The sequence below is a fragment of the Diadema setosum genome, chromosome 7 (genome assembly GCF_964275005.1).
Source record: "Diadema setosum chromosome 7, eeDiaSeto1, whole genome shotgun sequence".
Lineage (NCBI taxonomy): Eukaryota > Metazoa > Echinodermata > Echinoidea > Diadematoida > Diadematidae > Diadema > Diadema setosum.
In genome coordinates, this window is record NC_092691.1 from 24,027,394 (window position 1) to 24,050,873 (window position 23,480).

General features: G+C 38.4%; 1 protein-coding gene across 2 annotated transcripts in view; it reads right to left on the reverse strand.

Moving 5' to 3' along the window:
• Positions 1 to 7,979: 7,979 nt before the first annotated feature.
• The window catches only part of LOC140230464 (OTU domain-containing protein 7B-like), a 32,871-nt gene continuing 17,370 nt past the window's right edge, over positions 7,980 to 23,480 (reverse strand). For both annotated transcript variants that reach the window (XM_072310618.1, XM_072310617.1), the window contains 5 exons: positions 15,695 to 15,793; positions 14,708 to 14,844; positions 12,789 to 12,910; positions 11,057 to 11,385; positions 7,980 to 10,448 (listed from right to left, as the gene is read on the reverse strand). In XM_072310618.1, the coding sequence (XP_072166719.1) occupies positions 9,271 to 10,448; positions 11,057 to 11,385; positions 12,789 to 12,910; positions 14,708 to 14,844; positions 15,695 to 15,793 (1,865 nt within the window). In that variant the 3' untranslated portion in view covers positions 7,980 to 9,270. The remainder of the gene's footprint in view (positions 10,449 to 11,056; positions 11,386 to 12,788; positions 12,911 to 14,707; positions 14,845 to 15,694; positions 15,794 to 23,480) is intronic.

A 23,480-nucleotide genomic window follows, 5' to 3' on the forward strand; every position in this document is an offset into this window, starting at 1 on the left:
TAGAGCCATGCTTGTACTCGTATGTTCATACAAGTGTATGTAGGCCTACCAGTCTGAATGTGATTGGGTGAAATCAACAGAAATCTACTGAAACAATTCTAAACCTTTCAAGTCAACAGTAAGGTGGCTGAAGCATTAATCAATGAACATGTTTACGTGTAGGCCTTTGATAGTAAATACACACAGAATCATTAATGCAGTTGTTGAACGCACCTAGGTAAACACACACAACACACACAGTAAACATACAGATGCATACTCACATATTTAAATACACATAATTGTAAAAACTTTAAAATGAAGCCCTGACCAATGGGTGGGATATTATAACCTGTTATCTATGTACTTCTAATAGAGTCAGAACACCTCACAACAACCTGCTGTTTCATGCACATCCATTGTACATGGAAGCACGGACAGGCACAATCTGTGCGGAGGTGGCCTTATTCACCTGTACCTGAAGATATTTGCACAAGTCATTCTATCTATAAATGCTCTTATTCAGCAATTTTGGTTGTTATTCAATTTGAAGGTCATTGTGTATAGCGAGTGTGTATACTCCTGACAAAGTGATATCATATTCACAATCAATGACAAAACTATGTATACACACGCAGCACACACTGATATTCATCCATTTAATTGTCGATGTTTACAAACCATTGCTATCATGCGTGTACCCACCATGTGAAAGCTGTTTAGATTGTCACCATAGAGGGCAGTATGGCAGTTTATCATTGTACAGTTCATTAATCCTGGGTCTTATTCAAATGCTGGCCTAAAATGCATGATACCACTGGAACTCAATGTCTGACACATAGGGCCTAGTCACAAAGCCTCACAGATTTCTCAAACATTAATTTTCTGATTTTAGTATCATTTCTACTGTATTTTACAGACACAGGTCACAAAAACACAATGAAAGCCAGCCACAAGGCAGACACAGTTTAGATAGAATGCGATATCAAGCTCGAGGGGATTAGGCATTTCAAAAGCACTCTACGTCAATTCAACAGATCATGGCATAGCATTGTGCTAAATGAAAAACGAACGAGGAGCAGATTTCAGCTTATTCAAAGACTATGAAAGTCAGACAGGAGGCTGCTAAAATGTTGAACTTCTGGGCACCGTTTCATGAAAGTTGTCAGCCCTGACAAGTTGTCAGTCTCTGACAATCACCATAGCAACAGTCAGTGACCAAAGCTTCTCGGCCAATCAAAACCAAGGATTTTGCTGAAATTGTCAGAGACTGACAACTTGTCAGCACTGACTAAATTGATGAAACACCTCCCTGATATTTAAACAAAATACAATTTTAGAGATTGGCAAGCTCATGTAGATCATCTTCATTTTGTAGTTCTCTTGCTTGGCCCGACTGTCTCTGACTTTATCAGGAAAGCTAGATGATAGGCCACATTACCTCAGTACTGAGATGTAAAGGATGGATACAGTTTTCCATTTATTACCTGAACATATAGTTTGTTAGAACTACATAAATAGGGTAGTGTTATGATGACAATATATGCATCTAGTGCTGTCAGCTCTTGCTCACACAGTCATAATGCTTCACTGTCAGAATGGAGAAGACATCTTTCCCATGAACTCTCCCTCTCTTGTGTCTCTGTGTGTAGTGAGTGTGTTTGTGGATGTACATGTATGTGCTATGTCTGTGTGACAGACAGAAAAAAAACAAGGGATTGATCAGAATATGAAAAGAAAAAGAGGTTAGTGTACATCACTGTTAAAGTTTCACAGTGTATAGGTTGTTCACATGAATTGCCTCTCAAGTGTGCTCAAGTGAACAGCACTGTCTTTTTGTTAGCATTGGCTAGTTCATAAGCATCGTGACTTGCTATGGCTTGTGAGCTCTGGAGAGGATTAACAAGCAGAACAAAAGGAAAGATGAATGTTCCAATCTTGGATTTTCCCAAATTTTGAGACTGCTGTCATTCTTTATTGCCGTCTTGTCTCTTAGTGTAGTAATGTATGTATTCTTGTTGATGTGGATAACTTTGCAAGGCTTTGTGTAATGCCCATGTACTGGATTTCGTGTGGGGCGATTTGCAAGGACCAATACCAACCGCGATTTAAGCATGAGCCCCACTTAAATGGAAGAAATATTTGTTTTCAGACCCTTCACGACTATGCTGGGGCCACAGTAACGGCTTCTACTCTCAGATCCAGGTATTGATAACGTACCGTACCTCGACCCCTGGTCAACTTCCCTTAAACTAAACTGCATTCAAAGTCAATGAAGAACACGCCTTTCCAGTGTTTACAGTCCATGCTCATTCACAATCCACAACCACCACAACCAAAATACCAGTTTCAAACAGAGTTTAATAATCATACAGAACTGGAGGGCAAGAAGAAAATTGGGGCCACCATCTTTTCTCTGAAGTGAGTCGACACAAAGACAGATTAGAAGTGGAAGGCCTGAGTTTTGAGCAGTTACATATTCTTTTAATTGTAGGCTTATGCGAGCATCATCTAACATAATAGGAAGAAAAGAAAAAAATGTCATACAAAACTGATTTTTTTTTTTTCACTTGTCACTAAAGCAAATGGTTTTGAATGTCATGAAGAATGAACTGTGCAAGAACAAGGGTATAAAAGATCATATCTACATTCCCAGTACATTGATACATAGCATATTAAACATAACATAAACACAGGCCGGGAAAAATGAAATTTAACAAGAATGGAAAATGTAATTCAACAAGAATGGAAAATCAAACCCTCTTGGTCTTGCTTAATTTGGTCTGGAAGCTGTAACAGACATGACTAGGGTCACGGTGCACAGGAGATTCTTCAGATTATTACAACTTACAAGAAAAAAATAGTCACCATGGCAACAAACAGAAGTTCATGAAGCCCATAGAAGCTGAACTGCCAAATTACAAACGTCACTTAGTATATTATGAAACATGTATGCAAACTGATGACTGAAGTGCTATCCTTGAGGATACTGTCACTTTCTTAAATAATATTTTTGCTCTGGTTTTACATACCTAATTATTTTTCATTCCGCTAAAACCTACACAGCATCAAGATGAGAAATGGGACACTGTGTGAGGTGCTTCAGACAAAACGTTTCCATAACATACCAGCTTCATTTTACATTATATAAATGAGTATCCTAAAGGATCTGCATGTTGAATCATATCATAACATCACAAAAAAAAAAAATCATAGGAAAGGCAGAGCCTTAAATCTACAGGTTGTACATAAATCCACAAATGTGCATTGAAGAGGTGGATGTGGTATAATTTTCTGGCAGGTTGTAGAGGCAGGACAGAAAAGTACAGAATTACAGACACAAAATCTTCTCTTTCTCTTTTGGAATGGTTTCATTGTGTGGCACCAAAGGAAAACAAAATATCCAAGTTTGCACTTGCAGACTTTGGCAGTTCACAGTATTGGAGACCAGGACCACGAAGGGAGAATAGTTTGTACAGATTATGAGTTGTTCATATTCAGAGACCTGGTAACATGGCTCCAGGCAGGGCAAAGCACATGAAAATGGAGCCCATTTTCAACTTTTTCACCCTCAAATTCCCACATCTCAAGAGAACCCTGCGAAAAAGTAAAAAAAACAAAACAAAACAAAACAAAACTGCACCAACAAAATCTTGGGCTAGTATCTCGGAAAAAAACCCAACAAATTTCAGTAAAATGAAAACGTTCATAATTCACTTTCACAACCTAAATACAGTCAACTATGAAAATACACCATATGCAAACACAAAAATCAAGAACTTAAAGATTCTTCACACCTGACTGATTAAAAATGTGCACAAAAAATTTAATTTGGTTTACAATAGGCATGTAACAATCCAGCAATGTAGACCTTAGCAAATATGACTTTGAATACACAAAACTATGTTCAAGGTAAGACTGTAAAAAATGCTCCACTATATTTAAATATATTTTGTATTTACATTGCATACTCCTTGATTTATACAGTAAAATAACAAATCTCAAATAAGACATTTGGTACAGCAAATGAACAATGATATCACCAACACTGTGTAGTGTAGTACTGCCCTTTCTAGTCAATTACACACATTTTAAGTCGTTGCTGTTTTTCCATAAAAATAGAAATGAAAATAACCTTGTTCATTCAAATCTTTGATAATTAAATTTACAATTTGGAAATTGCATAATATCAACATTGCATAACATTGGAATTAGAGAATAAAGCTTTTCAAACATATTAAGAGCAAACAAGAATATAATGATTTTCTATATCCATCTCTCAAATCTTTTTAATAAATGTATTAAAGATATATGACGCTGCAATCTAATATTTTGTAAAGGCAAGTTTACAAGGCAGTGTGAGATGCCACCCCTAGGAACATACACTTGTGACGTTCTTGTACTTAACCCTCCTTGTGCGTTAAGTGCTGATTGGCACAGAAAATCCCATAGCATTGTACACACTGTCCAAAGTCCCTGACACAGAATAGGTTAAGTTAAATCTTGAACACATTGACTGCTGGTGAGGCAGTTCGCTTCTCAGATCACTGCGGCAGGTGGAGAACGGAGCAATAAAGAGCTTCTTGCGCGCTCTCTTTGGTTCTATCTGGCTAGGTCAACGGAACCTGGATTGAGACTAGCAGTTTCACACTAACAACAGAGAGCAGATTATGAGGACTACTGCAAAAGTGGACATTTTCTTGTTGAGCAATTTCTTCTTCTTCTTCTTCTTTTTTCACTCTGCTGGGTAAGATGAATTTTGGGGGCATTTTCAATTCTGCAAGATCAAAATATGATACGGTATCACATATGACAAGCAAAATATTCTCATGCTTTTATGTTGGGGCTAGTTTCATGGTGCATGCAATGCACAAAAATTTCCCCTTTTACAATAGTCATACAAAGTTAAGTTGTGGCACTCAATGGCAGTCTCCTGCTTGTCACATTGAAATGGGAATGTGACTACAACTCTGAACCCATGAGCATTTCAGTCTCACCGACAGAGCCAATTCATTGACTTCTACTACCGGAGTGCCTTCAGCAGAATGGAAGCAGCGACACGCATTACTATACATTGAATATTTCTTGCGGGAAAGGGTCTGTCGTTGAATCTGGATAGCATGACCAAAGTAGAATATTCATCAAAGGTTGCCATGATCAAGGTTTAGAATCACTATTAAAATACCGGTACAGTTATGACCATCAAGTCTCGAGTGCTGTGAATAGAAATAGCATCCACAGTCAGTTTGTGAATCACTTGATATCCCTCTATTACGTATTTAAAACTTTGGCACTGCATCACTCTGAACTAAGCATACAGCTCACACACGTTTATACTTATGTGGGACTACATTGATAAAAATTAAAATGATGTTTTTCCTGTTCAGCTACAGTAATACCTTCCCACTTTCGATTCTTGGGTGGGGGCACAAAAAAACATAAACAAACATACGAACAAACGAGTAACTTTCAGCCATTTCTATTTTCTCTTGAAGATGTAAAATATCAATAAAATATTACAATGAATATTAATGCTCTTGACACAAACCCACATAAAAGGCAGTGAACATCCTTCCTACACATTTCTTCCTAACTCGACATGATCTGGTTACTGACTTTTGTCAGAGGGAGAAATGAATGAGTCACCTTTACCATGATTCGCAGTGTTTCCTTACGAAAGAATTGTTCCAAATTCCCAGAAACCTCTTGGTAATGTCTAAATTGGCAATGTGAACATTTATGACAACAAGGAAGAAACCTTCAGTATTGAAAAAAACAATCGATCAACCAAACAACCAGGAAAAACAGAAAGCAAGAAAAACCCACTGATGTGTGTGTATTTTTTTGAATGACAAATCTACTCAAATGCAATCAACAACACAAGTCAGGATAAAAATAACTCTTGGAGGAAGTCTACTGTCACACACAACCATCCCCGTCTACAAAAGAAAAAACAAAATGTGATTAAGTTCAGATACAACTGCACTCTGGTGCGCTGAAACATACTATAGAACTCTGCCTGAACTACAGAACTACACATCACTAATTGGGGGTACAAGGGTTCCTCACATACTGCAAATGATGTCATCTTTAATATCTGTGAGACAAAATGTTTTTCAATATTCACATCATTTCTTGCTGATTCCTACACTTCCACAAAATATTTCAAACTTGGGGGAATTACACTCTTGCTGCCATGATTTAAGGTCAAATCAGCTAAAAACATGACATCATTCCTTAATGCTGTATTAACTCTGTTTGCATAACAATTTACATGTGCACTGTTACATAATTCTGATGACAAAAGTCAACTCGCCTTATAGGTTTTTCTGGTGTGTAATTTTTCTGAAAATGTTTCGGGTGACTTTTTGACACAGTTGTCAGGCAACTTTCACCATGATGTCGCAAATTTTTGTCATAATGTTGCAAATTTTGAACGTCATGAGCGAGGAACATAAAAGCAAACACTTAAACACGAAAGGATCGGTCAATACCTTACAGATATAAACATTTTACAGATGTATCAAACACATGAAGCTAATACATGACAGTGTTACTTCAAATTACACCTTCCACTGAATGGTATATTTGTGGATCTCCCCATTTGAACACACATTTGTTTTAGAACTAAGAAAATATATATCTTATTATGTGCTTAGTCAGTAAACGTAAACAGTTTCATTGAATATCATTGATAGTTGACTGCTTTGTTCTTTAAGGCTTGCTATTAGAAAGAACATTTCCTCACATAGGAGAACACATTCTTAACTGGTAATACGGAAACCCTGTTGTAATCTTGGAACAAAAAAAAAAAAAATCCTGCAAAAAAAGTTATGTGACAAAACTTTTCCAAATTCTTCACTTTAAAACTATCATGGCTTATCCCCATTGCCAGGCAGGGTTTACACACCCTGCTACAAAAGTGTTTATGGGATTTTCAAGTTATCTTGAGATCAAATATTTCTCTAATCAAGATGGCGTAATGTCCACCGAATTCAGTCATTGTAACATGAATTAAATGTGAGTGCTGATAGTTATACAGATAAGAAAATAACAATATACACCTTTTATGTGTCCATATAAATCTATACTACTTTTTACTATAATATGAATAGGAACATGGCATTTTGTAGTTTTGCATTTGTATAACACACACTGCTTTTTTTTTTCTCCCCCAACCATCATAGTATAGTTTCATGTTACATGTGCAAAGATTATGCCTACATCACATAGGTTGGTTGTATACATATTTTGACCATACATATAGCAGAGAATGCATACAGATATCATGTGCTCAGTGCTTTAGTGTATGTTACAGTGTCGTGAGGTGCATCAAGTGAAGTATCCAGCAGAAATAAAAGCCACTAGAAGCTTTAGTCATGCTCAATGGAGCAAAATCTTGACTTGCTGAAATTAATCACTCACCATATGAAATGATCTAGGCTTGTCTCGTATCAATTACTGACCACACAACACTCTATAAGCACTACACCAACTTATGCCTGTAAGACAGCATCAACCGAACTATTCAAATCTTCATCCTCAAAAAAAAAAATCATCTAGGGATACATAAAGTAATTCATTCCTCCCAAACATTCGTTTCTCCTGTGCATCTGTGTCAGGAGCCTTTAAAGCTACTCAGCGTACAATTCAGGAATCATCGCAAGAGTGAATTTCAGATGGTGAGCCCCACATGTGTGCCAATGAACTGAATCCCATGTGAACAAAAAGTGATTCTGGAGATACCATGGTAGTCTAAACACAAGTTTGCACCTATCTAATGCCATACAGAAAATGACACAAGGTACAGATGATTGTTAGAATTTGGTAGTAATACGTATCACCATCTGCATCCTATGTGGGTGGAAATGAGCTGCTTGGCAGAGGTCTGCATTATCGGAGTGATTTCCAAGTTAAAAATGACTGGTAGGGTGCATTCATTGTAAAAAAGACACTTACATACACACACACACACATATATACACACACATAAATGGGGTTCTTAAAAAAAAATGCTATGAAAGCAGTTGTTGCTAATTGGATGTTGGGTGCTATTAAAGTATATGTTAATATCCATAACTGATTCCAACTTAGAGCTGTTTTACTAAGCAGACAAGGAGACATGCTATTCGTGCAAAACCAATTTCATTTTTACCATGGTACACTGTCCTCTACCTTGTATGCAGAATCTGTCTACAGAATTTGGTTTACTATTGTTTTTATGCAACATCAAAATGATTCTTGCTAATTCGATTGGCTGATTGTTCATCACGTGACATACAGTTAAAAGCACAATTGCACGCTGTCGCTGTTGAGCTGTGCAATTTTTGTCATGCAAGAATGGATTGAGCATGGCTGCTGTAGCCAATTAAAATTGACTCCTAAATTAAACTCATGATCAACATGTAGTTTTTGCCCCCTTGCACGCTTCATGACGTCACTGTAAACATACCTTTGCCACATCAACTATAAGTTACAAGAACGCATTCAGTCACTCATTTCAATGTCAACAACTTCAACCGATCATTTTTATGCATACAACTGACTGTACTGCACCACCCATTCGCCTGGAAAAAAAAATGGTTGCCATTTCTGTACTTGATTAAAAAATCAGTGTGGACCACATCCGTTAACGTCCAAAGTTGTATAAAACAAATAGTGTAAGGACTTCCCTTGTGCAATGGAACAAGATTTCACACATGAATATAGCACAAGAACATGGTACAAGATTTGGCCTCTCTGAATAGAACGCTCCTATTCTTAATCTCGTGTGAAATCTTGAATCATTTCACTCGTGACCATTCACTATTTGTAAAAGAGTGATCTGTAGAAGATCACGAGATTAACATGAACGAACAGTTGCCCACATCCATACACCTCTGCTTAGGACAATTATGGTTTCCAAAGTCCATTTTTGACTTTTTTTTTTATCGCTCTCGCTATCTGCAGCTGCACTGCCTTTTCTCGACCAGACTGTCATCATTGTAAGGAGGTTCAACAACAGCTGCTGTAATATGAGTTACTGTACACCACAACTTATGACAGGATTTGATAAAATTCTGAGCAGTATAAAAAAATAATAATTGTACACCTATTTGCTATGAACATAAAATGCTGAATAAAGAACTCCTAACTGATCAAATAACAAATGGACATATTCTTGACTTCAATTCACTTGAAGCAAATCAAGAAGAGTACAAAAAAGAAATATAAGAGTCTTTCACATTGAACATGTACCACAATAGTTTGATGGTAGGCCCAGGACTCTGTAACACCCTGATCACACAAATCTTACATGGAAGGCATCTTCTTTCTTTTCATGGACTCATAGCAGTGTGGGCAGAGATTATCTGTCCATTCAGAGCCAAAGGACTTGCAGCCAAAGGTGCGACACTGGTTGGCGGATCTCTCCTCCCTTGATAGGGAGACTTTCTTGCCCCTGACGTGGGTGGCGTAGGGATTGGAGCGTGCCTCAATGTGCAGGTTGTGGATGGGTACTACTCTCTGTGAGACCACGGGGGCTTGAGGCTGGTAGCGCTGCGTGACGTGGTACCGACCCTGGTGCTGTACTGCTGGGTTCCTGGATGTGTTGCCAGCCAGCCTCTCCATACCCGGATTACCTTGATATGACGATGGGGAGCCTGCATCGGCGTACTGGATGCCTCGGGCATGGACGCTATCTGGATAATCTTGCCGGTGGGGTACACTCCTCGGTGCGGAAGACGTCGGTTTGCCCATGCGCGCTCTCGGTATTGTGGTGTAACTGAGCGCTGTCTCATTAGTTCTTTCGTCGTCATCCAGGAAATGATCCTGAACACGATTGACCCTGATCTGCCGACTGCGATTCTCCTCTGCGGCAATCCTTCTCCTCACTGCAATGTTCTCCTGGTACCTCCCCTTGGCCGCTTCCAGGTAATTTCTGATCATCTCCTCATGACCCTGCAGACGGATGTCGTCCATCTTCGCTGCAACAACGATAGAGCGGTCACTGATGTCGCCGATGGTCACTGCGGAATTCTTGGACACCGGCTGCTTCTCGATTAACTGTGGAGTATCTCCTGCATTCTTGCGGGAGGACTTCTTGCCTTTGTCGAGGCCAGCAAAGTGCTTCAGCTTCTTCCCAAATGACTTGGACTTCTCCTTGCTTCCACTCTTGGAGCTCTTCTCCGACCCGCTAGAGTTGCTGCGGGATACCTCCACCTTGACTGTCCTCACTCCATCCTCCTTTGGGGGCAACATTTCCCACTCGTCCCCCTGGCTATCCAGACTGCTGTCTGGAACCTCTAGGCGCACCAGCTCTAGGTACTTGTTCAGGAGCTGGACCTTTTCCTCGGGACTGTACACCAGTCTCCGGAAGCCTTCGTTCTTGGCGTTGTTCTGGTTCTCATCCTTCCACTCCCATCCTATCCCGGGATCCACAATGAAGTGCAACGTCAGGAGTTGGTGGTCTGAATTTGTGACTGGAATGACTGCAAAGAAAACACGATAGGGAAAAAAAAGAAGAAAATGAAAATGTATCTTGTAGCTGGCAAACCTTGGCCACATGCTAGACATGTCAATATGTGCTTTATCTGATGTTGATTCAGTGAAACAATAGATCAATTACCAAGGAAGATTGACAAGAGCCACTTCAGCTGTGTACAATCAAACGTGTGCAGCAAAGCTATTCCTTCAAATTCCTTATGATTTGTTCTATACATCAACGATAAAAACCTTGCAAAGAAAACTATACCTCATAAATGTCAACAGTATTTTGAAGTAGTGGTTTGGAGAAGGTTCAGTAATGAACTGTGTTCTTCATGATGGCAATGTTCCCTGTACATATTTGAGTGGATATCCACAAGAAGAGCAAAACTTTACCATTGCCTTTCATCAGTTAGTAGATGTATTCATAACACAATATGATTTTTAACATAAAGGAAGCAAATATCCCACGAACATCACTATTCTACATAAATTACAAGAACCTTCGACATTGTAATACCATTTTCATTAACTATCAGTTGGAGTCTACAGATAACATCCACAAATGTAGTCTTTCTTTGAGGGAGGGAGAGGAGGGGAGCTGTGAACTGACCTGGAGGTTTCCTCTTCAGTTCTGATTCCCTGTGGCTGTCGACCTCCATGGGGACCAGGGCTGAGAAGTGGGAGGCGTCGTAGGTCAGCACCAGGGGCGACCGATGGCACTCCATGGGTTGCAACTCCACGGGGAGGTAGATGCCGCCGAAGGGGATGGGGGCAAGGGGCTGGCCGTCGGAATCCCTCAGCACGGTGTCGGCCACCACGATGATGGGTCGCCGCAGGATGTGACAGAGGACGAAGACGTGGAACTCCTCCAGGCTCTCGTACATGACCTCCTCGTCGTCATTGATGTAAGGTTGGTCTTCAGCCAGCGAGGGTAAGTGCCTGGTAAACAAAAATAATAATGATAAAATATGCAAACACAAAGTCTTGTATAATCGATGCATGCTTATTTGTTTGTTCATTTGTTCCGTTTCTTTGATTTTCCATCTGAGAAGATGTCTGGAGAGCTCCATATTCAGCTGCACTAGCTGGTCTCCCATGGGATGCAGTTGAAAGTAAAGCGGGACCACTTCATTGGATTATGCACCCTGCTCTTTGGGATGGATGCATGAAGTGGGATCTTTTGCATGCATGAGTTGGGACTCTTTTACGGGACCTCCATTTTATGTCTACTTGAGGGAAAGAGTGTTTTGATCTTACTAGAGGGGATGGTATGATAACACACAACATTGCTCAGTTAGACTTGGGAATTGAACCCGAGTCCTTTGGATCTGGAGGCAGACTGCACTACTGATTTAGCCAAATCACCACCAAAATGCACTTATACAAATGCACTTATACAAAACCAAACTACAAATTTGTATTTTGTAAAAAATGGATCTAATGAAGGATTATCCAACAATTTCACACTTAAATAATTCCAGTTTAACACTTTGCAAAAACAGATAAAGAGACAAGGAGTAGGAGCACAAAAATATCCATTTTTCCCTTTCAATGCAAAGAGTAGGAAGAAAATGAACACACACAAACCAAGTGTATATGAGAAGGTGAAGGGAAGTGAAAGTAGAATCAATGAGGGCATTAGTAAGAATTACCCACACACAATACCTTTTGAACAGTTTAACATGCCCAAGGTGATAGCCCAGGGTGTTCGGACTGGCTTGATTCATTACGTGAAGGTATAGTGTATGGGTAGTTATACTACTCTGAACAAAATGATGTGCATTATTTGATTTAGAAAATAATGCAGTAGATCCTCATCATTTCATAAATCACCCTTATCGCAAGTAAAATGAAACAACCTGTCCTGTCATCATTGTGACGTGAAAGTGTTAATGGCAGGTCGTTATACTTTGCTAATGACCGGACATAAGCAAAATAAATGCCTGGTCATGTGTATGCTCTCAACCAATCACTCGATTAGTATCTGCTTTGTCATTTTGTAATGGGAATCAGAGAGTCATCAAATTCTCAGAATGACAGTCTATTTATAGAGACATCCACCAACAGCTCAGATGGATACTGTAAAACAAGGAATGTTCGCGAGCATTTTAATTTTGCGAATTTCGTGAGAGCCAAGATTCTCGAAAGTAAAATGCATGTGAAAGTTCTTGCTTACATTACCTATGCTACATGCATTGAATGTTAGAGGCAACTCGCGAAAATTTCATGCCACGAAAAAGGCCGTTGGCTCCAATTTGTAAAAATTTCATGCCGCGAAAATATCATGTTTTACAATAGTTCCTTGCTGCGGGTCAGAAATCAACCAGCTATCTGTCACTCACCCTCCGCCGGCAGGCTTGCCACCGTTGATCCTGTACCTGAGGTTGCGGGGAACTGTGGACGCCAGCTTGAGAAGGGCCTTCCACTCCGCCTCCCACTCCTCCTCCGAGTACACAAGACCAGACTGATGATGATAACATAGACAAAACAAAAACAAAAACACCTAAATCAACCAACAATTGTTAACTCGGTAGACTGAGAGAGAGAGAGACAGCTCATGTTAACATGAAGTAATCATCCTTTAGCCTCAGGGCCAAAAATATCACCAAGGTGCTCGCGAATGTGACACACCCATTCAATAAAACATTGTCTACAATTTCGCCGCCATTATAATCACATTGCGCGGGAAAAACAAGTTGGGGCGGGCTGGGGGAGGAACAAATAGGAAAAAGAAAATCATAGAAAAACAAATGTACAACTGTACTCTGTAATTACCATGAGTGTTGTGAGTGAGTACAGCAAACCTTACAGGGAGCCAGTGGTTCCCAATCACATTTTTAAGAATTTGCTTAATACCACACTTACAGGAAGTGTACTACATGTACTTCTATGAGTAATTACAGTATTTTAAAGGCAATGGATTTGAGCGAGCAACATTTTTTTTTTCTACACAGGACTGAAAGATTTTCAAGCACAGCAAGAAATAACTCATGGTCTTTCCATCTCTGCCAAGTTTGGAAACACTAGAATCATAACAGCTGTCAACAGTCATGTCATTTCTAAACACTGTCAATGGCATGTTTTTTGTTTTTTTAAACAAAAAAACAACAACAACAAAACAATGAGAGTTTGATGACACTTGTTAACAGCATCTGAGCAGCACCAGACATCTTTCCAGCATGTGTTCCATCACAGAGGTTGATTCGGGGCTATGACATGTATGGCAACGGAAGGAAAAATGAGCATGTGTTTTTTAGAGGGCTTGTACTGGGTTGACTTTGCACTTCACACATGTGCCAAAGCATGTTAAGAAAATTCTGCTCTGCATCAGTTGCTGAATTGTAGCAAGCTTCCAAGAGAGGAATTGAAAGGGACTCATTCCTTGTCATTTGCTACGTTCATACAAAAATGTATTTCTGCACGATTATTGTTTTTTATTTATTTATTTATTTATTTTGCGGTGAGTGGCTCAAAAACATATACAGAGGTTTTTTTTTTTCTAAATTTGTGCTGTACAATAGCTTTATACTCACATATTTTTATCCATTCACAGAAAAGTTGCGCTGCTGCCTGATCCATTTGAATGTGCGGCCTGCACACAAACTACGCGTACTGTACAGACACATGAATTCTACAAGGGCAAATGCACACATACACACACACATTCGTACCAGGGAGGCACCACTGACAAGTTGAAGCTCACGACTCAACCCATTCAAAACATGCAGATATTTTTGTGGGTTCCAGAATTCGCACTAGCCGTAAGTAGGGCAAAATACGCGAAAATGAATGTATCGCAAAAACTACAAACTACAGTACGTTGACCAACAGATGAACAGGGATCAATGTCCATCGGTATACAAATGATGCACAGGACAGAGTGGATCTGTGAGAAATGGATGCATAAGTTTAACTCTGGAACTGTTTACACCCACAAGCGCAGCAAGTGGGCTTTAGACTGTTTCCAAAGTTAAACGAGAGCCATGAAATAGGCCTGTGCATCATTTGTTTTATAAAATGGGAACATAAATTCATGAAATTCAACTTTTTTTTTCCACAATGCGTCCAATACACCCACAGTACAACACTATACAAGGCTTCAGCCATGCGTTCAGATTTTATCGGACGCATGGCTCAGCATGGATCAGTAAAAATCAATGCATGATGACTGACCAATCAGATTGCAGAGATTCTAAAGCCCATTATATAATAATACAGAGAAACTTCGCTGGTTTTTGATCCCGGGAATTGAGCATCTCACCTCCTTGTTTGCCAGGGTCTGCTGCCACCTCCACCTCCGCTTCAGCCTCTGCATGTAGGCAGTGTGCTGGTGGTCTGTGAGGTCCTTGTACAGGGCCTTGCGTAGCGTCAGCTGCCGGTCATGGAAACCCCACATCCCTGCCAGGAGAATGCACCAAGGATTCTTTGATTTACACTGCACTGCTCGGTGGCAGATGATGGTCACATAAAAATGTAGCAATTATCATGTGTCTTTGTTTTTGTTTTTTGTTTTTTTCACAGAAATTGTACAAGTACGAGGCTAATATTTCTAAATGACTTTTTATAAATGCTCACGTTGACGACATTTGTAACCGTTTCATTGCAGAGGAACATCATCCACATATTGCATTTTAATAGTTTATACTTGAAACATTTTATCTCACGAAAAGAGACATTTAATAGCTAGGCATAATTGTGGAACATGACAACCACATTTACATAGCAAGCACGCCGAGTTACACGTTGTATGCCTGTCTACATGGGATTTGACTGCCTTATACAAAACACAAAGAGCCAACAAAGATCATTCTCCTTTCTACCTTGGTGAAATTCTGTGGGGGAAAGAAGTTCAAATAGGAAAGTGTACTTGGCAAACACGGGGGGCATCACATACATTAGTGGATTCTACAGATTTACAGAATACAGAAGCATCATAGTCACATTTAGCAGCGGTGTCATAGTACTCCGCTCATTAAATTTACTTTGGAAAGTGATATCTTTGCACGGCACAAACAGCGAAGATCAAATTCACAGAAATCACACACTGACGAGCAGAGAGATAGACTTTCCTGGATATTGTTACCTTGGTGGTTGGTTTTCCTGTTTCTACATGGATGGAACAAGGATAATGGCTTAATAGTGAGAGATAACATGACATCTATTTTCAAGTGAAGCCAACTTTCTATAGGAGTGGGAGGAAGCCTTGAGAAAATGATGAGAATTGATGCCGTCCATCTGGTTTACTCACCCAAGGAAGATGCGTGGAGGAGGCAGTTACCATCACCGCTGGTTGTCATTGGCCACAGCTTGGGACACGCCCCCGTCTTTGCCCACCAGTTTAGGTGGCCTGTGGAGGCAACAAAGAGTATCGAGTTGTTAAACAATACTGCAATCAGCTGCACAACTTGCGCAAAAATCTTAGATAGTATTCTTTGATCCAACTGGCCAATTTTTCACAACAATGTAAGAAATAAAAAGCTTGCTTTTCCCCGAGCACAAATCCGTCTTTCTTTGTAATGACAGTCAGGGAAGGTCTGATGGTGAGCAAAGACCTTGTTATGCTGATTTACAAATATCTACCCACTGATGGCAACAACATAAACATGCTATTCACGAACAGGAGTTCATACAAATATCCAACGACCACTAGCTCATTGCTTCTGCATGTTTTCGAAGCAATTTGCAGCTGCAGGCGCAATAAAGGCTTGATGAGTTACTTTACGGCCCACATGGGCAATGGTACGGTAATTTCAACTCGACAATTTCGAAAAGTTTTCAGGAGAGTGTGAATGCAAGCCTCAACTCTTTTAGTAACCCTCGGCGCTTGTTTGCATACAGTCCCAGTGATACTTTTAAGATGGTAGTCCTGAAAGGGTTAGATCATATGTACTGTAGCTAGTTACATCTACTGTCTACATGAGATCATGACTAACATTTTTTTTTTTTTGGATGTCTCCTAAAAGGAAACCATACAAAGAATCATATGCGAGGTTAGTAATGCAACATCAATGATATCAGTGCAGTTACCTAAAATTTTAGACTTCTTCAAAACTTATGTATAAAGCTTACTTCGATAACTATAGGAAAGTTAAACCCACAAAACATTTTTCATTTATTTGCTTATATTTTGCACTCTAAAAAGATATTTTAGATTGATGGCATTGAAAAGGAAAAAAAAATGCAGATTTTAGCACTCAGTTCATGACAAATATTTGCACTGTCTGTGAATCTGAACATATATTTCTGCACTCTTTGCGCAAACGAAAGTGAACTGAAAGAGGAAATTTAAAAGTATGAAGCTGGATACAAGAATTCATTGACCAAATATATGACGTTTGAGAAGATTAAATAATTCCTATTGATGTAACTCCCAGATGTACTTTATGAATCTACTATATATAGTGAAACAGCAATGTCTGTTTATTTTGAAGATACACTTTAACTCCTGCAAATCAAATCTGAATCAATCAGCACTTTTGCAAAGTGCTTTGGTTGGCATGATGTATAAAACATCCACAATACAATTATGTACCAGGTCCTGTAGACATATTCCACTTCAATATTTTTTCTTTTCTCTCTCTGCAAAATGCCTTACCGGGGTATGCTAAAATATCAAGCATTATGCACTGTAAACATGAAGTGCCAAAGAGGAATAACCCTACGGACCAGTAGTGTGTGTTTATCATAAGTTTGATAAACACACCCTAAATAGATCACATATTAAAGATAAGTCCAACAACTCAGAGATGCTTCTTCTATATCAAGTATATTCTCTCAGGTGAACCAAACTGTGACAAGAGCAGTTTGAAAAAAAAAAAAGAGACCACTATGCCACAATCTCTGTATGGACTATAAAAAAGTTATCAAGGAATATACTGACAACAGGAATTTTGCAAATGCACTAAAACAAATGTCACAGAGTATCCAAATCTTTGATAATATAAATACAGTGTAGTACAGAGAAGATGTGATAATAATACAATGCCTGAAATTTATCTAACACAGCTTTCCATGAGCCCATAAAAACAGTCAATTTGGTCATGCGACATTGCCATCATTTCTGTAATATACTCCTTGTTTTATTTTAGGTGTGACGAATTCAAGTTTCACATCTTTTCCAAACAAGCGGGGAAAAAAAGAACTAATACTGATCTGGTGCTTTGTTCTCTCTCATTTCACAGACAACAAATTAATCTTTGCACTGAATTTCCCTAAAGAGAGAATTCAACAACAAAAATGTGGCACCTACATTTGTACACAATGTCATACCCATCAAAAAGAGGCACACTGTATGAGCATTCCCCATTGTCTCAAAGTTGAATATTTTAAACTTTATACAACATGTATTCTAACAAAATTCACAATCACGAAAAATCAAAAGCTGATTAAAAAGACAGTGAAAAAAATACAAAACCTGATAAAGAACCCTAAACTCTGAGTCTTTTCTCTGGAGAGGAAGATCAAAACAACGGCAAAGAATTCTACTGCATGCTTTTTATGGAGCACACTCCATAGTATTGGCATTCTACGGTGCACACTCCATAGTATTGGCATTCTATGGTGCACACTCCATAGTATTGGCATTCTATGGTGTCAAAATGAAACGCACGACATAGTGGGACTTAATACTCAATATTTTGTATACCGTGGGACCCTATGAGCTGTATGCATCATTATGAATGCATTCAGCTTGCAAGTTTGTGGCATATTTAGGGCACATATTGAAATGGTAACAAAGGTGTTCTTGATTCCCCTGATGTTCTGCTTTACAGGTTGCTTATCAGTGCAGTCTGTGGCACTCTGTCAAAGTGAGCAGAACATGACTTAATGCAGGCATTTTAAATACTGATCAATGTAGATTTTATCATGCCATGAAATCCAATGACAAAGTCACACACAATATCTGCCTTTCCCAGATGAACTTTCACACAGGAAATAACCATGAATTGACTTTATGCGGCACTTAAAATAAACAAGCAGTATTACAATAAATCAATTAAAATGTCAAAGATGCCCAGAAGAACACATTTAAAACCTACATATCTGATAATACATCATATATCTACAGTGTGTCTCTAAAAAAAGTAAACCCAACTTCAACAGCAAATTTTCAGAAAACTATCAAATATTTGCACATTATTTTTTCATGGTTAGATAGTCCAATAAGTCCTCTATCCAATGATACCATGTAGGTTTATGTAACTCTCATGCATGATGGAGCATGATTCAACTTAGTGAATGGGTGTGAAATCATCACTGTGGCAAGTTATTTCTTGCTATTGTCATGCATTCAGGGCATATTTGAAGTTAAATTCATGTCACATGTTAGGCCTATGATTACATAACTTCAGCAAAGGTTGTTCATGACACAGGCACACTTCACATGCTTTCCAAACATGGTACAGTTGACAATTGAGCAGAGAGTATTCCTTGTAACTCGATACCAGGAAACAAGAAGTTTCGTGGAAGTTAAAGAGGCTTTTCGGGTGCAGTTCCCCGACAGGCAGCCTCCAACAAAAAGAGCCATCTGGTACAATGTGAGAAAGTATGCTGATCACGGAACTTGCCACAGTGATGATTTCACACCCATTCACTAAGTTGAATCATGCTCAGTCATGCATGAGAGTTACCTAACCTACGTGGTATCATTGGACAGAAGACTTATTGGACTATCTAACCATGAAATAAATAATGTGTAAATACTTTATAGTTTTCTGAAAATTTGCCGTTGAAGTTGGGTTTACTTTTTTTAGAGACACACTGTACAAACAAAAAGGCCATCAATGATATTCATATAAATCCCTAAGACCCAACATATCACCTTCTTCCAAAGCCTATCAAAGCTTTAGAAACCAAATAAAAAAACAAATGCATATTATGTGACCCTGCACCACAAAACCAACAAAAAGCCACTAGACATGGATTTTTAGTTAAGGTCAGATCCCGAAAGAGCAGACTCTAAGCTTTAAAACGATATATAACTCAATCCAAATGGACTCTCCTAACCTATCTAAATATTGGAAAGAAAGTACACACTATGGATAAGTGTGATTTTTACCAAGACGCACTAGCTGTGCAATGAATGGAACAAATAACAGGATGATAACCACCAGAGCAACAACAATGAAGGGATTATCAGAGATTAAGCTGAAATTGTGCATGCTTTATTAACACATTCTGTTGATGAACAATGCCATCTTTCAAAGCAGTAGCATCATCCCTTCTAAAGTTATTGGAGTTGAAAGTGATGAGCATGGACAAGGTTTTTTTAAGAAATGAAAAGAGGTCTCTTTGAGAAACACCTAATCACACTATTCTACAAAAAAGTATTTCAGAAAACTAATAAAAACCCAATTTCCTTTTCATTCTATGACCCCAAACTTTAGTATAATGTAGAAGAAGACTTGCTTTTTCAAGAAATAAAAAAAGTCAAGATTGGCTAGGTTGACCTATTTCACCTATTTTCATCTCTCACACAAAATCAGTGCCTGTGACTTTTTGTTCGTTTTGTGATGCACAGTCACATATACTGTATGTAATCCAATGAAATCATACTTGATCTTGCACTTTAGCTGATAGAAAACCGATACTTCTTGCATTACACATACATGTAATACATGTAAATCATGCACACATGTTTGTAAATGGAGATATGTGCAATAATGGCCCTAAAGAGTGCAACATGATAACTACAATTTTTTTTTTTGTATGTTAAAGCATTATATGGAGAAGGTACATGTTGTAAACAGCTGTTGAAAGCAGTAACTAGAATTTAAAGTAGATGAAATTATTCATTTCAATATATTCAAATAAATGAAAAATTCCACTTGTGGTAACAGTTTGCGCACTTGTAACCAGAGTTCGCACATGTAGCAAACTTGTACACACGCATTCGTGCAACAGACAAGACAAAACACAGTGTAGCAATGCGCGGCCTCTTTACTATAGCAGTTTTTGGATTGTGTTACATTGAATATGCTCTGATATTGCACGTGTACATCAAGCGGACAAATATCAACACATGCACGCATGTTTAATGCGCCACTAAAATGATTGTAATAATTGTAGATAATGTAACAAGTCATACGCAAAACTATAAATGTACAGTTGTAGCATCATCCAAGTTTTCTTGAATTGTCTCTGCCAAAATGATTTGAATAACTATTAGTCATCATCACTAGCTATGCATTTATACATGATTTTAGTAGCGATTTGAGGCAGTTGCTTAATAATACACAGTTAAATGTTGCATGATAGCCCATCTCTTTCTCACAGGAATAATTTCTTCTCTACAAAGACAGGAAATAAACTGTCGACAACACCTCACATGAAACACTACTGGTAAATTGACTAAATTTGGTGTGTGGGGCATGTTGGAGATTATTTCATTAGACTGCCCTTGGGCTTGTGCCAAGTTGGTTTGTGCAAGTTACAGAACATGATCTCTCCTCCCCTTCCAATATCGTTAACTGTATAGCAAATGCAGGTTACAGCGATGAACCCATGCAAATGATTGCTGTAGGCTGATGGCAGTATGATAGTGAGTGATTATCACAATTTTAAATCTCGTTAAACAACTCTTAACGTCACTACTGTCGACCCAAAAGCAAGTCACAGAGAAAAAACAAAATGCCCCCACTTAGAACAGCTGTCATACGTCACTACACTCCGGTTGACCCCATTTTAATACAACGATGCAATGAGAAATGGAAGCAGATGGAGTTATTAAAGCACACTGAGCTATTTAGTGATATTTGTTACGGTCACTGAGTGCACAAAATATAAAGCCCCACTGAATACACTTACTGGGAGGAAGAGTTCAAACCCACTGGAAATATAGGGCGATTACGGATTGGAATTTTGTGTACAAAGTAAATGACCACGGATCAAAATTTTGTTTAAATGCCGGAGCTCTTACATGATGAGTAACTTACATAATATATGATAAACATAAACCATGAATTAGCTAACAGGCCAGGAACAATAGCTGTGGGGCTAATGGTTCCTATGATTTGCATATTCCCAATAGAGTTTCTCACTGCCAAATTAAAGACATTTCCCATTAGTTTGACCCTCCTGATTGTGGATATATTATACACACCCAAACCTTGAACCAGATGGAAATAAGGCAAGGCCAGATAGTCCAACTGGACTGAGCAACAGGTGTTTTTTCATACATTCAAATGAAGTCAGGTCAATGACCTTGTGAACCTAGCAGGCTTGCATGAAACAAGCTTTGATGATCTCAATACCAGCCAAGGAATGGGATCAGTTAAGGTGTATCGATATACAATGTGACCCTGCACCACAAAACCAACAAAATTGCCAAACATGGATTTTTAGTTCAGGACAGATTCTGAAAGAGCAGACTTTTAAGCTTTAAAATGATCTATAACTCAAATCCCATGGATACTCCTAACCCATCTACGCCTAAATGTTGGAAAGAAAACACATACAAGTGTACTCTAGAAAAGTGTTTACTGAGAAAAGAGACTCTAAAGTAGGCTACAGGGTCTAGTCAAGTGCTTTATTTTACCAAGCCATGCTAGCTGTGCAATGAATAGAACAAAAAAAAAAAAAAAAAAGGATGTGAAACTCCTCAGAAAAAACAATAGAGGTAATATTAGATTAAGCAGAAATTGGTCATGCTTATCACATCCTATTCACGAATAATACCAACTTTCAAACTAACAGCATCATCCTTTCAAAAGTTATTGGGAGTTGAAAGTGAAGAGTGTGAAAAGGGTTTTAAGAAATTGAAAGGAGACTCTACGACCCTCCTAATCACACTATTCTTAAAAATAAAAGTTCTACAAAAAACTGCTAAAAACACAATTTCCAATTTGTTTTATGATCCCAAACTTTACCATGATGTAGATTAACTTTTGCTCTTTCAGAAAATATGTAAACTCAAGATTGAATAGGTTGACCCATCTCAACTATTTTGAGGCCTGACACAAAATCAGTGTGTGCAACTTTTTGTTGGTTTTGTGATGCATGGTCACATATGGTTACATGCTTTCTATGAGAAAGAAGAGAGGAATGCTCTTTAAATGGTGGTAGAAGTACCTGTTTACAAACTATCCAAGTCTACATCAAACTTTGTCCAGGTCAGATGTGTGTTGTTACGATGACATACGTTACATATCAGCTTAAGCTAGCAGGTACAATAAACCTGGTATTTGACCATCATGAGGATCTCCTGTAAGGTGTGTGCGCGCATGGTGTGTATACGAAAAAACTGTATGACAAAATTACACTTTTTGAAAAACCTGATAAAAGACAATCTTTACTGACATGCACAATTTTACACCACACGTAATTACAACTGTAAATATCGTTTATAATTGTGTATCCAATAATCCATGTCTATATTCATATCTTTTTTTAAAGGTTACTATATAATCTGAAACTTTTTCATCATTATTTTGCTCCTGGTTCCCCATATTATCAATTATGAAAAGGGACTGTGGGTTGTAGAAATATAAAGTAATCTGCATGTGATTTCAAAAAAGAAAGAAAGAAAGAAAAAAAAAAAGGGACAAACCAACCAGGTCATGTACCAGTTTTAATACCACAAAGTGGTGATACATCATGTTAATTAAATATCATTTGATCCATTATCAAAATGGAATATCCAATGGGTTCAGTGTATATAGCCGCTGGCACATTAAAGGGATGGTACAGTATTGGTGGAGATGAGAATTGGGCTTTTAACTTTTTGAGAGATACCAAGAAAACACTTAATATATAGTGCAGAGCATACCATTTTAAGAGGAATTCAAAGTTTATTTGATAAAAATTGGGTTTGGAATGACTGAAACATCCAAAAACAAAGTAAAAAAAAAAAGCGACCGTAATAACGTGTAGGTCCCACTCAACCACTCACCCACAACTATACAATCCCTTTAAAGAGAAAGAAAGTGTATATAGCCGCTGGCACAGTAAAGAGAAAGAAATGGCTCCAAACTAGAAATTATGGACCACTATATAAAATTGAAAAAAAAAACCACCTAATATTCCTAAAACAGTTC